This window comes from Melanotaenia boesemani, chromosome 1, assembly GCF_017639745.1.
Source record: "Melanotaenia boesemani isolate fMelBoe1 chromosome 1, fMelBoe1.pri, whole genome shotgun sequence".
NCBI classification, from domain to species: Eukaryota; Metazoa; Chordata; class Actinopteri; order Atheriniformes; family Melanotaeniidae; genus Melanotaenia; species Melanotaenia boesemani.
This window is the reverse complement of record NC_055682.1, coordinates 42198413-42216726: the sequence shown is the minus strand read 5'-3', so window position 1 is coordinate 42216726 and position 18314 is coordinate 42198413. Positions and strand designations below refer to the sequence as shown.

Here is an 18314-nt window from a genome sequence, read left to right as displayed (position 1 = left end):
GTAGTAGTAGTAATAGTAGTATATTCATTACTATTACTATTATTAAAATTATTACTTTTGCTACTATGTTATTATTATTATTATTATTATTATTATTATTATTAGTAGTAGTAGTAGTAGTAGTAATAGTAGTATATTCATTACTATTACTGTTATTAAAGTTATTACTTTTGCTACTATGTTATTATTATTATTATTAGTAGTAGTAGTAGTAGTAATAGTAGTATATTCATTACTATTACTGTTATTAAAGTTATTACTTTTGCTACTATGTTATTATTATTATTAGTAGTAGTAGTAGTAGTAGTAGTAGTAGTAGTAGTAGTAGTATTTCCATTACTATTACTATTATTAAAATTACTTTTGCTACTATGTTATTATTATTATTATTATTAGTAGTAGTAGTAGTAATAGTAGTATATTCATTACTATTACTGTTATTAAAGTTATTACTTTTGCTACTATGTTATTATTATTATCATTATTATTATTAGTAGTAGTAGTAGTAGTATATTCATTACTATTACTATTATTACAGTTATTACTTTTGCTACTATGTTATTATTATTATTATTATCATTATTATTAGTAGTAGTAGTAGTAGTATATTCATTACTATTACTATTATTACAGTTATTACTTTTGCTACTATGTTATTATTATTATTGTTATTATTATTATTATTATTATTAGTAGTAGTAGTAGTAGTAGTAGTAGTATTTCCATTACTATTACTATTATTAAAATTATTACTTTTGCTACTATGTTATTATTATTATTATTATTATTATTATTATCATTATTATTATTAGTAGTAGTAGTAGTAGTATATTCATTACTATTACTATTATTACAGTTATTACTTTTGCTACTATGTTATTATTATTATTATTATTATTATTATTATTATTAGTAGTAGTAGTAGTAGTAGTAGTAGTAGTATTTCCATTACTATTACTATTATTAAAATTATTACTTTTGCTACTATGTTATTATTATTATTATTAGTAGTAGTAGTAGTAGTAGTAGTAGTAGTAGTAGTAGTAGTAGTAGTAGTATATTCATTACTATTACTATTATTAAAGTTATTACTTTTGCTACTATGTTATTATTATTAGCATATACCGTTGCTGCTACAATCATATACTGTTATTATTATACTGTTATTACATCACTTTTACTATTATTATGTTATCATTTCACAAATGCCCATAAGTGTATCTATTCTATTTTTGTATTTATCTACTTCAGCTTATTGTGCTTTATTGTGTATTTTTGTGTAATGTCTGTACTTTACCAGACTGCTAGGACAACTAAATTTCCTCTTGTGGATGAACCAACCAATAAACCACCCACCCAGCCTGCCAGTGAGTCAGTCAGTCAGTCATAGTTACATATTTTATTTGTTTTATTTGTTTTGTTTATTTTTATTTAAAAAAGGGACAATGGATATTAATACATAAGGTTCTTTTAAGGCTAATTTACATCTTTAGTCGTTTGGCATTAAAGATTTTACTCTTTTTTTTTTATTTAATTTATTCAGTTTTTATTTATTTGCTATTTTCTTGAACTGAGAAATACAGTATTTCTCATGATGATCAGAATGACTTGTTTAAACATAAAAAATTAAACCTCACATGGACAAATTAGTTACTATCTTCTGTTTTCTTTTATACTTACTAAATTCATCCTGCCGGCCAGGTTGAATGCCCTGGCCATAGGTTTGAAATTCCTGCTGAAGAATTTAAGGTAGGCAGCTGAAGACGTAGTGGCCTGTTATAACCCTCTGAGTCCAACCAGCTTTACTGAACTGGGTTGTTTACGTTCCAGAAACCTGTTTAAAGACCAGCTTTGTGGTTTAGCTGCAGTGTTTACAGCAAATATCAACCCCCTCTGAGATGAAAAGATGAAGGGATCTTTAATGGAGGACTAAAATGCTTTAGTGGTTACAATCCAACCAATGTTTAGCAGAGTTAAAGCAGCGCTCCTGCCACCCACAGAGATTAAAGAACACCAGCTACACACCTTCTGTTGACCCAGCTTCTGTTCGTCCAAATCCACGTCCCTCACTGGTTCTGGTTCTGGAGATCCTGGTGGTCCCTCCCTAACCCCATCAAGCTTGCAGTCAGGGTGGCCTTTAGAGGAAGAGGAGGAAACCGGGGAGGATGGGGAAACAGAGAAGGAGGAAGCACCGTGTGGATGTGAAGGAGAGGAAGACGGAGAAGTGGTAGGTGGAGCCATCTTGTCACCACGGAGACGGAGCGTCTCCTGCCGTAGCGTCTCGTTTTCAGAGGCCAGTTCCTGCCGTTCCCGTCGGACGCCGGTCAGCTCCTTGGTGAGGGTGTCTAGCCGCTGCCTCAGCTGACGGATCTCATCGCGAGCTCTGTTTCGCTCTGCACGAACCTGGAAAAGACACCAGATGAGCCAATCAGATGTGACCTTTCAAACGATCATCATGCTTGACAACGTTTCCACACACCTTGCTCCACTTTTCCCTCCAGTTGGCAGTGCAGTCTGACCACCACCTCATGGTCTTCTCCATCTGGGCCGCCCTGGCACGAGCCTCCTCCAGCTCCCTGAGCCTCAGCTCCTCCCTGCTCTCCCAGTCAGCCCCCGCCCCCTCACCCATGGATCCCAGGGAGCCCAGCCCGAAGCCTCCGAGGCTTCCGAGCCCGGGCGACAGCAGCAGTGGCGGGCTGGAGCTTGGCGTTCCTCCAGTAGGGCTCGGCGTATGAGTGAGGCTGTCTGGGGAGCGGATACCCCGGTCGGAACCCAGACCAAGGCTGCATAACAGGCCGCCTCCAGTTGATTTACCACCGTCAGACAGGTGGGAGTTGGGAGTGTGATTCATGATGAAGGCAAAGGTGGGACTCAGGAGAACATTGTCCACTGTGGTCTCTTAAAAACCTGGAAACAAAAGACAAACAGGAGATAATGTACGTAGAAAGAAATGCTAGCTTGTTCTGTATGCTGGGGCAGAAATGACCTGTCCTGTCTGAGCAGGAAAAAAATAATCAGACCGTGGAAAAACAGCATAAGACCAAATAAAACCGAATAAAATCATCAACGAAATGAAAAAATAAAATCTGCTTCTGGCCAAGAAAACACAAACACGAAAACTTCAGGAACGTTTGTCCTGAGATCGTCAGGTACGTTTGTCCCGAGATAGTCAAGTACGTTTGTCCCGAGATAGTCAGGTACGTATGTCCCGAGATAGTCAGGTACGTATGTCCCGAGATAGTCAGGTACGTTTGTCCCGAGATAGTCAGGTACGTTTGTCCCGAGACAGTCAGGTACGTTTGTCCCGAGATAGTCAAGTACGTTTGTCCCGAGATAGTCAAGTACGTTTGTCCCGAGATAGTCAGGTACGTATGTCCCGAGATAGTCAGGTACGTTTGTCCCGGTATCGTCAGGTACGTTTGTCCCGAGATCGTCAGGTAGGTTTGTCCCGGAATTGTCAGGTATGTCTCTCCAGAAATCGTCAGGTACGTTTGTTCCGGAATCGTCAGGTAGGTTTTTTCCCGGAATCGTCAGGTACGTTTGTCCTGAGATCGTCAGGTAGGCCCGGAATTGTCAGGTACGTCTGTCCAGAAATCGTCAGGTACGTTTGTTCCGGAATCGTCAGGTACGTTTGTTCCGGAATCGTCAGGTAGGTTTTTTTCCCGGAATCGTCAGGTACGTTTGTTCCCGGAATTGTCAGGTACGTTTGTTCCGGAATCGTCAGGTACGTCCGTCCAGAAATCGTCAGGTACGTTTGTCCCGAGATCGTCAGGTACGTTTGTCCCGAGATCGTCAGGTAGGTTTGTCCCGGAATTGTCAGGTACGTCTGTCCAGAAATTGTCAGGTACGTTTGTCCAGAGATAGTCAGGTACGTTTGTCCCGAGATAGTCAAGTACGTTTGTCCCGAGATCATCAGGTACATTTGTCCCGGAATCGTCAGGTACGTTTGTCCAGAAATTGTCAGGTAGGTTTGTCCCGAGATCACCAGGTACGTTTGTCCCGAGATCGCCAGGTCGGTTTGTCCTGAGATCGCCATGTACGTTTGTCCCAGTATCGTCAGGTACATTTCTCCCGGAATCGTCAGGTACGTTTGTCCCATGATCATCAGGTACGTTTTTCCCTGAATCATCAGGTACGTTTGTCCCGGGATCGTCAGGGGTTGTCATTAATCCAGACTATTCAGACTAATCCAGACTCTACCAGAAAACATTCATCTGATGCAATAACAGTTTTAAATAGCACTAAACAGGCTGCACATTGTTTCTTTTAGTAGGAATGTGTATTTATTTGTTGCTATAAATGTGTTTTAAGAATGTTTTTAAAGTTGGAGGTTCATCAAAGACATTTTTGTTTTATGATAAATCATTATTTTATAAAGCACAGTTTCAAACGGAAAAAATGCAACACAAAGTGATTTACACAGTTAATATAAAAAATCAACTAAATTCCCCTATCTACAGGCAACACACATAACTCTCAAGCATTTTTTTTAACTGGTTTAAATCCTATATGTGTGTTAGAAATTTTCATAAACATTAATGACGAAATTAATGTTCTTCTCAGAGCTACAAACTGGACTATGGTGCTCCACTCTATAAATGTGCTTTTAAACATATATGTACTGCCTCTGGGTGATGTCATCAGGGGACACAGCATAAACTTCCACAGCTATGCTGATGACACACAGCTTTATGTTGCTGTGTCTCGTGATAAAAAACCAACTGATGCCCTTCTTAACCTAGAAATCAAATCATGGATGGCAGCAAACTTCCTCCAGCTCAACCAGGACAAGACTGAGGTTTTAGTTATTGGCACTGGAGTGGAGAGAAGAACAACTAAATGACAAACTTTGTACTCTGGCATTAAAACCACAAGAACAGGGGAGAACTCAGGTTTAACACCCACTTCAAGCATGTTACATCTCCATTGTTTGACAGTTTCTCTCTCAAACTAATTCAGAAACCAGAAGGACCAGAAAGAGAGCCCAAATTACTCCCATCCTGGAGTCTCTGCATTGGTTTCCAGTCTGCTTAGGGTCGATTTTAAGGTCCTTTTACTGGTTTAAGACTCTTAACAGTCCTGGGCCTTCTTATCTTTTAGATATTCTTGGCTTTTACAAATACCAAACATTTACACAAAGACTTGCGGTAAGTCCTCTTTCAGTTTTTATGCTCCACATTTTTGGAACAGTCTGCCAGTGGACCTGAGTGTTGAAGTTTTTAAAACCAAGCTCAAGAGTTTTTTTTACCCTGGCTTTTATTTAAATGTGTTTCTTAATTAAATTAATTTAATTAAAGTCATTTACTTTTATTTTATGCTCAGTTAATTTAATATTATTCATTTATGCATTTATTTATTTATTATCTATGTTTGACTTGTTTAATTATGTACTTATTAATCATTTTAAACACAGCCCATTTATTTAGTTTTCTGGTTTTGTTTTGTATTATAAACATATACCTTTATACTTGATGCTCCTATTTATTTATTTATTTTTAATTATCATTATTTTTATTTTATTATTATTGTTTTTAGGTTTATTTGATTCATTTAACTTTAACTTTTATGTTTAAACGCCAGTGTTTTCCTTATTGGGATCCTCCACGCCGGGGGGCTGTGCCTGCTTATGGGCTCGACCAGCGACAAGCGAAGCTCATCGCCACCCAGGTGAAACCGAACACACGGGACAGGACAAACGGCAGCGACGGCAGCAGTGTCATGCATCACGCTTCTCCAAGAAATGTGATTGGTTATGATATTGACGGGAATTTTGACATTTTCAAACCAGTCCGTGACAGACAAAGTATGACGGATAAAGAGTCAGAAGATTTTGCACAAATCGACAGATATCTTGTCGTTTACTGTATAAAAGAGAAAGACAACCCTGGATTCATCCGCGTTTACAAACTAGGAACAGCATGGCGAATATCATCATCTGATGGTGGACCTCAAAGCTGATCCCAATAAATCCAGAGCTTACGTTCGGACAAATTCACCCTGGCGCCACGCGGCTGCCTCTCATTTACATCTCTATAATCTCTGTATGAAGTCTGGGAAAATCTGGGAAAGTCAGACACAGTTAGAATGATCTGATCCTCCATGTTGAAAGTGTTTGCAGACTGCGCTGTCTAGCCTGCTCTCAATGAAGCCCCTCGCTGACTGGTTGTAATGTCATGCGACAGCGACAAAAAAAGCCCCCATGTGCACGTCTACGTGAACGAGCGCAACATTTCACAGCGATTTTCACCTTGTTGCGCAGGTTTCGCAGGAAATGATGGAGCAGGAGCGACGTCGCCTCTGGGGTCCTGAACTTCATCCTCATGGTTGCAATGTGGGACCCGACCGGCCATGGGTTGGGGGCTCCCGGTGTGGACAGATCCCAAAAATATCACTTCCTCAAAGCAGCATCAAGAGTAACACTAGGATAGGAGTTTGTCTGTGGAAAATGGGATTGGTGGGTGATTGGGGGCGCCTTCGTGTGCTTTATCTTCATAAGTGTGTGAGAGACACTGGTTAGTGTTGTTGGTTAGGTTGTATACTTGGGTATGTGAAGGTTCATCTTTATTGTTTCGATAAATAAATGAAAATAAAAAATGACAAATGAAATGAATAAATAATTCATATTTATCAATACTAATAAAAAATATCCAATTAAAAGCTTTACTAAAAAGGTAATTCTTAATTGTTCTTTTAAAAATATGGATCCTCCCAGCTACTCTTAGGAAGGCTGTTCCAGAACAGAGGAGCATAAAAACTAAAAGATGCTTTTTCATACGTTTTAGAATAAATAAGAGACCAGCCCCTGAAGACCTGAAGACTCTTGGAAGGCTTGCAAACTGAAAGCAAGCGTGATAAATACTCAGTACTAAAACATTTAAGAGCTATACTTATAAAAGTATTTTATTTATTTCTCATTCCATTCAAATCAACTGCAAAGCAGACAGGAAACCAAACCATATCACCAAAAGCTGGAGTAATATGAGCTGTCTTTCTGGTCCGACTGTCCATCCCTGAACACCTGATACTGTCTTGTCTGCTTCTCCCAGCAGGCCTCTCCATCACCCACTATTTTATCTTTATGATGCTGGATTTTGTTTTAAAAGGTCAGACGTGGACCAAACTACTAGTTCAGGGGTGGCCAACGTCGGTCCTCGAGAGCCACAATCCTGCAAGTTTTCCATGCATCCCTGCACCGACACACCAGACTTCAATTAATGAGTCATTGTGCATTATAGGCTGTTGGATCCATTTAATTTGAGTCAGGTGTGTTGGTGCAGGGATGCATGGAAAACTTGCAGGATTGTGGCTCTTGAGGACCGACGCTGGCCACACCTGGTCTAGTTACTGAAGATGGTGTCCAAATAAAATCTGCTGCTCCACCTTGGCTGCTAATATGGGAACCAAGAAGGTCTAAAACAAAGGTCAGAAGCCTCCTCATCCTCCATAAAACTGGAAAAGATGGAGGACATTGGAGTCAGATGTCACTGGTAGACGTGTTTGTTAAGAGGTTCTGATACAACACAGAGCGGCATCCTAATCCAAACAGCCAAAGACCGGGTTCTGGAGGGTTCTGAGGAGAAAAGCGGATTCAGCTCAAAGATCAACCAGTGAGCAGAAAGTTCTATGTGTGTGTGAAGAGAAGAAAAATAATGCTCCTCTATGGCTGGAATAAAGCCAAGAAGACGTTTCTGATGCACGGTGAGGTTTACACTCATCATCTGACTTCTGAGGCTGTCCTGAAAACATGTCTGCATGCTGACTGGGATCACAAGGGAAAAAGCTTCTACATGTGTTAATATAATAAGAAAAAAACAGCAAAAAAGGTTTGAAGTTTTAAGGGTTAAAGATTACAAACAGACATGTATCTAAGTGATGTCAGACACCCGCAGTGCTGAGACAAACATGAATTCCATGTAGAGGTTCTGGTTTTATTATTGCATATAAAATTATGTAACTGGTGCTTCTTGTAAGATATTTATTTGTTTGTTTGTTTACTTTATTGAATTTGTGCTGTTAAAAGTAAAATAAACTAGCCTTTGGGGACATAATTGTGAAGAAAGTTCACCTCTAAGGCTCTGAAAAGGAAAGCTCTGCTCCTTCCTGCCGCCTCTCCCACCCCCACCCCTCCCAAAAAGGAGGCAGACGGAGTTCCTGACGAGCTGTGGGACTGTGGGAAAAACTCCCAGAGGAAATGAAGCCGGTTTAGTGTCTGGAGGCCTACAAAAGGGGAAAAGATCTGGGACCTAAAATTTCTCTTGTCAGCATCTGAGAAGAGTCAACAAAATGTCCCCATCCAAAACGTGTCCATCTAAAACGTTTCCATCCATGGAAGAACCAGGAACAAGTCTTCTGAGTGGCTCAGAGTTAGTGACAAATTCTGGTTTCTTCCTGTAAACTTCCTCAAACACACTGAACACATGGAAATCTGAATATTTCAAGGAGTTTGGTGAGAAATCAGGCCTCAAGGTTTCTGAAGGATTAACACCTTTCTTGGGGGCCTGGTGAGGAGTACCAACAAAAACTTTCCATTAGTACCCAAAGCTAAAGACCAAGAAGACAGAAGACAAAAAGAAAGAGACAATAATGATAAGTAGCGGAAGATGACAAAGAGCCGGGCGAGGAAGATGAATGATGAAGCCAAAGAGAGGCGATGAAGATGATGAGGGGGAAGGAAAACATGGGAGTTGACATGGGAGCGCCGTTTCAACATCTTCACACAACTTGTTGATAATTGCGACTGCGCAGACTGAGCAGGTGATTTTAGGCGTGGAAGAAGCCTCCTGGGATGCCAAAATCCCAGGAGCAAATTAAAATCCCGCATTTGCAAAAGTTCAGCCTTGTGGGCGGTTATGCTGTGAACAACGGGCCCAGATGGAAAAACTCCACCGTCTTCAAAATAAAAACTTCCTTTTTAACGCTTCGGTCCAGTGCAATTTCTGGGTGATGACTCCTTTAACAAGATTTATCTCTACATAATATATCGTAACATGACTTATGACATGACTTATCACACGATTTATCACATGATTTATCACATGATTTATCACATGACTTATCACACGATTTATCACATGATTTATCACATGATTTATCACATGACTTATCACGACTTATCACATGATTTATCACGATTTATCACATGATTTATCCAACCTTACCAGTGGAGGGGTTTGCACGTTCTGAAGACCTAGGAGCTATGATGTCTGGAGTTTTATACCCCTCGTAGGATCAGCCATGGCAAACAGGTCTCCAGGGGAGGGACCAGACAAAGCATGGCTTATGATGAATAAAAACAATGGAACCAGGTCTCCCTTGCCCGACATGGGTCACCTGGTCCCCCCTCTGGAGCCAGGCCTGGAGGTGGGTCATGGAGGCAAGTGCCTGGTGGCCAGGCCTTTGCCCATTCGGCCCAGTCAAGCTCAGCCCAAAAGGGTGACATGGAATCCCCCCTTCTGTGGGCTCACCACCTGCAGGAGGGGCTGTAGGGGTCGGGTGTAGTGTGAGCTGGGCGACGGCCAAAGGCAGGGATCCTGGCAGTCTAATCCTCGGCTGCAGACGCTAGCTCTAAGGAAGCTGAATGTCACCTCTCTGACAGGGAAGGAGTCTGAGCTGGTGCGCGATTTTGCGTGGTTCCAGCTAGATATAGTTGGACTCACCTTGACACTTGGCTTGGGCTCTTGGTGGTGGACAAAAGGGTAGCCTCCCTCCGCCTTTGGGTGGGGTGACGGGTCCTGACTGTTGTTTGTGCTTATGCACCGAATCGTACCCACCCTTTTTGGAGTTCTTGGATGGGGTGTGGGAGAGCACTCCTTCAGGGAACTCACTCATTCTGCTGGGGGACTTCCATGCTCACATGGGCAACGACAGCGAGACCTGGAGAGGTGGGATTGGGAAGAACGGCCCCCCTGATCGGAATCCGAGTGATGTTTTGTTGTTCTGTGCTCGTCGTGGACTGTCCATAACAACACCGTGTTCAGGCTGCAGTTCAATAATTGACTTTGTAGTCATATCATCAGACTTGCGGCCACATGTCTTGAACACTCGGGTGAATGGGAGGTGGGGGGGGCAGAGCTGTCAACTGATCACCACCAGGTGGTGAGTTGGCTCACATGGTGGGGGAGGATGCCAGTCGGGTCTGGCAGACCCAAACGTGTTGTAAGGAGTCCCCTGTGAGAAACTCCCATCAACTCCCATCTCCAGCAGAGCTTCAACCATGTCCTGAGTGGGGTGGGGGACATTGAGTCAGAGTGGGCTGTGTTCCCTACCACTATTGTTGAGGTGGCCAACTGGAATTGTGGCCGTAAGGTCGTCGGTGCCTGCGCAGTGGAAATCCTCAAACTTGTTGGTGGACACCAGCAGTGAGGAATGCACCAAGTTAAAGGAGTCCTCTGGAGCCTTTTAGGGATGTGGGACTCCGGAGGGAGCTGGTGGGTATCGGCAGGCTAAATGGAATATGGCTTAGGAGGCTGCTGAGGCAAACACTCGGGCATGGGACTACATCTTTTGGCTGGTCTGAGAACGCCTCAGGATCCCCCCTGAACAAACTGGTGAATGTGGCTGGGGAGAGGGAAGTCTGGGCTTCCCTGCTTAGGCAGCTGCCCCTGCAACCCAATCCTGGATAAGCGGTAGAAAATGGGTGGATGATTTATCACGACACTTCAGCATGAGACACCTAATTATGAAGCACAAATAGCACCGTTTGAAAAAAAAATTAATAAATAAATAAAACTATTTTCAGTAACAATAGACAAGTCATTGATTCATCGGTAACCCATGGCCGCAACTCGGTTATGTCACTTCCTTGTGTTAACCGAATCATGGCATAGTTTTTTTTTTTTTTTTCAATTGATGTCACCAAATGGGTGGGTGTGTATGTACGTATAGATGGATGAATGGATGGACTTAGGTAAATATTTTGTTTTTACATTTATAATGGAACAAACATGTATACAGTAAGCTGTGTGATAGTTACAGGAGAAATCTCAGTAACCAGTAACACCAGTAGTAAAACTCATGCTGGAACATGAACTTCCATCTTTCTCATTTTGTACTTTCTTTCATGTTGGCTCTGACGTCTGACATGATTTACTGCAGCTGGAGATAAATCACAGTTTCGCCACACTGTTAGAGCTTGTCTTCCTTTTCCCCAGTCTTTTTTGTTTCACGTTTCCTTCTTTCTCTTCTTTCTTTGGCCAACCTCTGTTGTGAGCCCCACCCTCCATCATCGCAGGACTCATAAAAAGCTCCGCCAGCCAGTGGGTAACACTGCAGAATAATAAACTCTTTGACAGAACATCTGTCCACGCTGACCAGATGCTAAACAGCCAGAACCAGACCAGCTCAAACAGACCACTGAACCACACTGGCTCATACTGGGACCGAGTGCTCGCTGATACCTGAGGTGAGGGGTCAACCTCAGCCATCGGTGAGAGAGGGGTTTGTGTGTTAATGGCTGTGATTTATGAGAATGTGACCATAAAAAGATCCAGCCTACCGCTACAAAGGATTTCCCCCGGTGCTTGCCAAGCTATCTGTGTTGTTGCAGTCTTCTTTCTAAATGAGAAACAGCTCAGGAGACTTTTCTTTTTAGCCCAGCTGGGTTTGCAGGGCCTCCAAGGCCTACCCACATGAAGAAAAAAAGACTGGGATATGACTCAGTTTTCATTCACTTGTGACAATCTTTCCTTCTACACAGAACTCTTCCCCTAATCAGTTGACATCCATGAACCCTGAAACAACTTTATACAGCAATTTACCAGCTAAATACAGCATCCATCGTCACCATGGAGATGAAAGAGTCTGAACTGAATCGCCATCACGTCACTGAGTCTGTTGGTTCGAAACAGATGACAGAATCTGGAGGGAGGTTATCTGAGTCTGAACTTTAAGAATATTTAGAGCGACTCCGCTGACTAAACATTTCATCGGGACTTTTTTCTGTCCTGTGGGTTTTTTCCAATCACAGCATTTCTGGTTGTGGATCTGGGAAACACTGGATTGTTTTGGTACTTCAGAAATGCATGTAGGTGCGTCAGATCAGATTAGTATAGTACACAACCAAAACCTGGCGGGAGAAATGGACGTGATGCAGCTTCACGTTCAGTCGTTATGTACTAGAACAGAAGCTGTTCTGCATTAACCAATAGATGAACCAGTTTTCTTCTTCGTGGTTGTCTCATCTTCTCCTTCAGTAATTCCTGGTGCAGTGCCGCCTCTGGTGGAGTGTGGAGCACGAATGTTGCCCCCACTAAGTGAACCAACTGTGCCGAGTCTACCAACTGTCCTGGTGGGATTGCAGCCATAATCCCAGCCAGCATCAGACGTGATGTTTCTCAGCTGTCAGACAATGAGGCTAAAATGATGTAAATGTATGAATAGATTTAGCAGCATAAAGGCCGACCAGAAGAAGAAAGCAGAATTTATTACTAACAGAACTTTGTAGAAACTATTTCCATGTTTCCACTTTTTCCTCATTTCCAGTTATTCCTGCTACTATTTACCTGCTATCCTCACTAAACCAACTCCAGCTCAGCTGCTTTGTGGCGCCACCGTGCATCAGAAACGTCTTCTTGGCTTTATTCCAGCCATAGAGGAGCATTATTTTTCTTCTTTTCACACACACATAGAACTTTCTGCTCACTGGTTGATCTTTGGCTGTTCCTGATTGGACGTTACCGTCAATCTAAGCTCTCTGATTGGTGGAAAGTCTGACAGGAAGTGGCTTCAACATTGTGTCCAGAAGAGATAGACCTTGGGGAGATGTGGAGTTTTACGGGTTTGGTTCAAAGATGAGATTTAGGAGGTGACTACATGTTGATTAACATGATGAGCATCGATCAGCTGAGCTGCTCTTTAATTCATTCTTACTGGTTTTAGTAGAAGCCTGATTTCAGACGACATTCTCTAATTTAAACACGCGTGGTGTGTGTAGACCTCCTCCGTGTTTGGGCAAAACTACTGAACAACACACTCCTGTGTCCCTCAGGGCCCCAGGTGTTATTTCAGCTAGAAGCTCCACTGTAGCAAATTATACAGCACATTCCTGAAGCATGACTCTGCCCCTGCATAGGGTGTTTCCTCAGCATACATCCTACATGCCAACACACTAGCACACACACACACACACACACACACTCACACACATCAGTTTCACACAGGGTCATTTTACTAAAGCTACAGAGTGCACACAGGGCAAGGAAACAAACCTACGTGATGTGTGTGTGTGTGTGTGGGGGGGGGGGCAGAGAGAGGCGGAGAGGGAGAAAGAGAGTGAGAGCGGAAGTGGGAGAAGAGGGAGATGGGAAGATAGAGAGAAGAGGAGAGAGAGGGGGAGAAATAGAGAGAAAGGGAGAGAAAGGGAGAGAGAGAAAGGGGAGGGAGATGGGGAGATAGAGAGGGGGAGAAAGAAAGAGAGAAGAAGAGAGAGGGAGAGAGAGGGAGAAAGAGAGGGGGAGAAAAAAGAAAGAGAGGAGAGAGAGGAGGAGAGAGAGGGAGGGGGAGAAAAAAGAAAGAGGAGAGAGAGGAGGAGAGAGAGAGATGGTGTGGGTTCATGGAAAGAGTGGAAGTGAAAGTGTTGTGCAGAGCTGTCCTCGGGTGGAGGTGACACCAGCTCAGTGTCACATTACCATCATTTATTCAGCCTGAGGCCGGCACAGGAGGAAGGTGAAGGTCGCCGAGGATGAGGATGAGGCCTTATGAGGATCACACACCAACCTCACAGTTTAGTTAGTGGATGTGATCAGTGATGCTACGATGATCACATCGACACGCCCCCCAAACGACAGCTAAGCATCGGTCTTCTGCCAGTGCAGACCTGGCATCTGGATGTGATTTAATGCCACAGGTGGGGTGTGATCTTACCAAAGATGTGTTCACATCGAGTTTGGTTTGGCAAAAATAAAATAAAGACAAAACCACAGAAAAAAAACAAATATAAACAAACTAAACAAAAAGTTCACTTAAAACAAACAAAACAAAATAACACCAAATAACACAAAACAACAAAAAAAATTCAACTGAAAGAAAACGATTGGGCCACATTTGCAACTAAAGGTCAGATTTCAAACAGTAATCAGGTTGAAGACGTTTTTAATTCTCCTGTGTAGAAGGTTATAAAATACCACTCTGAGTGGAGCTATTGTTAGTTTTATTTAAATACACCTAAAGCAGAGCTAAAATGGGAGAATCTCTGCAGGGCTTAACAGCTTCAAAGCTTCTCCCACTAATAAAAAGCTGGTTTGCATAATGCGTTCATCTAGATAAACAGAGGGAGGACGCAGCTCCGTGTTTCTGCAGGGGGAGGATGAAGGAGGTGATGCAACTCCGGGACAGAGATGGAAAGAAACTCAACCTTGTATAAAAAGTCCATTTCATTCATCTCCAATGTGGAAACAGCTTTTTAAAATGGTCTTCTAGGTTAATCATCCATTAATCTCAATGATGGTGTTGAGCAAACAGCTCAGCTTTTTCTACTTAGAGATTTTGGACATCAGGTCTAAAACTGTATAAAAGCCTCACATGAGCCGGATTTGATCTTTTCCCATGAAGAAGCAGAGTTTACTCTGACGTGTAACTTCCCAGCACCGGTGGCAGACACCATGACAGTGAAGGGTTATTGAGCATCTCGATGGTCAAAAGGTTAAAATAAAAACTCTCCTTCCGAACTCATCAAACTATTAAATCCGTCCATCATTTCAATACAGCTGATCGGATCATTTTATCCAGCACGTCCAGCTGGATTCTCTGATCACATTGATTTTAATCCAATAGATTAAATATTTGTCTGAGTAGATTGCAGCTATATTTTGTGATTTTCGTAAACCCTGTCAGGCTGTACAGCAAAGGGCAAAGCACACTTCTCCTAATCAAACGAGTCGAAGGTGCGAGACGCCAAAAATCATCACAGGAAAATAAGCAGAGAATAAGCAGACGGGGAGCAACGAGGGGCTTCATGCTTATGCAAACATGTGTCCGGCCCTGGCAGAGATCATCTTTGAAGCTCAAAGTGGGACCCCAGGTTTAATCCCGGAGACCAAATCCTAAGTCTAAGACACGTATATATATATATATATATATATATATATATATATAAATAAAAGACACTGAACTGATTTTTCAATGAAAAGTGAGTCTCCTGAGCAACACCTTGGTTGACACAGACGCCAATCCTGGATCAATGTTCACTGTGTATCGATTAGACGGACAGATTTGAGACAGTCCTGCAGACACGTGACAACCTGACGGACTGAAATGTGGGCCTGATGTCCACTCCGAAAAGACTGTTTAGTAATAAGCTGAGTAAATCTGTCTGTAGCCATAATGTGAGGCTAAAACACGAACAGACTAAAGGGATGAAAACAACGTTTCCCTCAACAATATTCTCAGTGTTCAACTAGAACTTGACTAGAATAGTTTATAATGATCGGACTGCTTGTATTCATTGATAAATAAAGCAGCAATGTGCAGTGAAGATGCACAGCCCTGTCCCGCAGTCAGCACGTAGAGTTGGTAAAACAGCAAACAACGCGATTAACAACATTATTTCATTGGCTGAAAGTTCGCTGCTTTAATCCAGGTGAGTACTGAAAAGTCTTAGTCCAGAGGAGATGGAGCAGCTTGAGGAGCAATCATTCTGAAATAAAGTTGACTTGGCTAGTAAATGTTATCAATTACTACATCATTTCAAATGTTTCACTGAGGCGTCAAACAGTGCTGAACAACTAAGGTCTGCTCAGGGCTGTTGGAGGCTGTTCGGGGCTGTTGGAGGCTGCTCGGGGCTGTTGGAGGCTGCTCGGGGCTGTAGGAGGCTGCTCGGGGCTGCTGGAGGCTGTTGGAGGCTGCTCGGGGCTGCTGGAGGCTGTTGGAGGCTGCTCGGTGCTGCTGGAGGCTGCTGGAGGCTGCTGGGGCTGTTGGAGGCTGCTCGGGGCTGTAGGAGGCTGTTGGAGGCTGCTCGGTGCTGCTGGAGGCTGCTGGAGGCTGCTGGGGCTGTTGGAGGCTGCTCGGGGCTGTAGGAGGCTGTTGGAGGCTGCTGGAGGCTGTTGGAGGCTGCTCGGGGCTGTTCGGGGCTGCTGGAGGCTGCTGGAGGCTGCTCGGGGCTGCTGGAGGCTGCTCGGGGCTGCTGGAGGCTGTTCGGGCTGCTGGAGGCTGTTGGAGGCTGCTCGGGGCTGTTGGAGGCTGTTGGAGGCTGCTTGGGGCTGTTGGAGGCTGTTCGGGGCTGCTGGAGGCTGTTGGAGGCTGCTCGGGGCTGCTGGAGGCTGTTCGGGGCTGCTGGAGGCTGTTGGAGGCTGTTGGAGGCTGCTGGAGGCTGTTGGAGGCTGCTGGAGGCTGCTGGAGGCTGCTCGGGGCTGCTGGAGGCTGTTGGAGGCTGATCGGGGCTGCTGGGGGCTGCTTGAGGCTGCTCGGGGCTGCTGGAGGCTGTTGGAGGCTGTTGAAGGCTGTTGGAGGCTGCTCGGGGCTGTTGGAGGCTGTTCAGGGCTGCTGGAGGCTGTTGGAGGCTGTTGAAGGCTGTTGGAGGCTGTTCGGGGCTGTTGGAGGCTGTTCGGGGCTGTTGGAGGCTGTTTGGAGCTGCTTGGGGGAGACAGGCCAGGACAGCAGCCAAGATGTTGTTCTAAGACTGGCAGCTGAGGTGGAAACAGATCAGTTCTCTTCTTGAAGAGCTTAGACTGAGCTGAAAAATTTTAAATGCTTCTTGTAGCTTTAAACGTGTCTCAGCAGGTGACTGAAGAACAGTAGATCAGCATACAGGTGTATATTTAATATGGTAGCTCAGAAAGTGTGTGTTTGAATGTCACTCGCTATACACACTTTGCATACACCCCAATGACTGTCTCCACCCCAACAGTCCATCGCCTCATTAGAACCAGGGGAGCAGCACAACCTGCTACCTGGTCTGTGGGAAACAGTCTACTGGAAACCACTGCATGGACTCAGGAAGACTTCCAGAAACCACTGTCTGTGAACACAGTTCACCCTGAAACCCACAAATGCAGGTTAAAGCTCCATCATGCAGAGAAGAAGCCAGATGTGAACAGGATCCAGAACCAGCTTCTTCCATCTTCTCTGGACCAAAGCTCATTTAAAATAGTCTGAGGCAAAGTGGAAACCTGGATGAAGATGTGAACTAGTTTGTGGAAAGCATGGATGGCGTGTCCTAAAGAGGATCCAGTACATCCTGCATCCATCACAGCAGCATAGCTTCACAGGAGAAGAGACCGGCTGCTGAACTGGCCTGCCTGCAGTCCAGACCTTTCACCACATCATGGAGCATCATGGAAGCAGAAATCCAGCAACCAAGGTCCAGAACTGTAGAGCAACTAGAATCCTGCATCAGACCAGAATGGGACAACATTCCTCTCCTAAAGCTCCAGCAACTGGTCTCCTCACTTCCCAGACATTTCCAGACATGTTAGAAGAAGAGGATGCTACACCACGCTGAACACCACCCTGGAACTACTTTTTACACCATGCTGAACATCACCCTGGAACTACTTTTTACACCATGCTGAACACCACCCTGGAACTACTTTTTACACCACGCTGAACATCACCCTGGAACTACTTTTTACACCATGCTGAACACCACCCTGGAACTACTTTTTACACCGTGATGAACATCACCCTGGAACTACTTTTTACACCTTGCTGAACATCACCCTGGAACTACTTTTTACACCACGCTGAACACCACCCTGGAACTACTTTTTACACCGTGATGAACATCACCCTGGAACTACTTTTTACACCGTGCTGAACATCACCCTGGAACTACTTTTTACACCACGCTGAACATCACCCTGGAACTACTTTTTACACCGTGATGAACACCACCCTGGAACTACTTTTTACACCGTGATGAACATCCCCCTGGAACTACTTTTTACACCATGCTGAACATCACCCTGGAACTACTTTTTACACCGTGATGAACATCACCCTGGAACTACTTTTTACACCGTGATGAACATCACCCTGGAACTACTTTTTACACCGTGATGAACATCACCCTGGAACTACTTTTTACACCGTGATGAACATCACCCTGGAACTACTTTTTACACCGTGATGAACATCACCCTGGAACTACTTTTTACACCGTGATGAACATCACCCTGGAACTACTTTTTACACCGTGATGAACATCACCCTGGAACTACTTTTTACACCATGCTGAACATCACCCTGGAACTACTTTTTACACCATGCTGAACATCACCCTGGAACTACTTTTTACACCGTGCTGAACATCATCCTGGAACTACTTTTTACACCATGCTGAACATCACCCTGGAACTACTTTTTACACCATGCTGAACATC

General features: G+C 43.7%; 1 protein-coding gene across 4 annotated transcripts in view; it reads right to left on the bottom strand.

The window, feature by feature from the left end:
- The window catches only part of ccdc102a (coiled-coil domain containing 102A), a 69828-nt gene that overhangs the window by 40335 nt on the left and 11179 nt on the right, over positions 1–18314 (bottom strand). For all 4 annotated transcript variants that reach the window (XM_041990978.1, XM_041990955.1, XM_041990971.1 and 1 more), the window contains exons 2-3: positions 2480–2907; positions 2026–2403 (exon numbers count right to left, since the gene is read on the bottom strand). In XM_041990978.1, the coding sequence (XP_041846912.1) occupies positions 2026–2403; positions 2480–2851 (750 nt within the window). In that variant the 5' untranslated portion in view covers positions 2852–2907. The remainder of the gene's footprint in view (positions 1–2025; positions 2404–2479; positions 2908–18314) is intronic.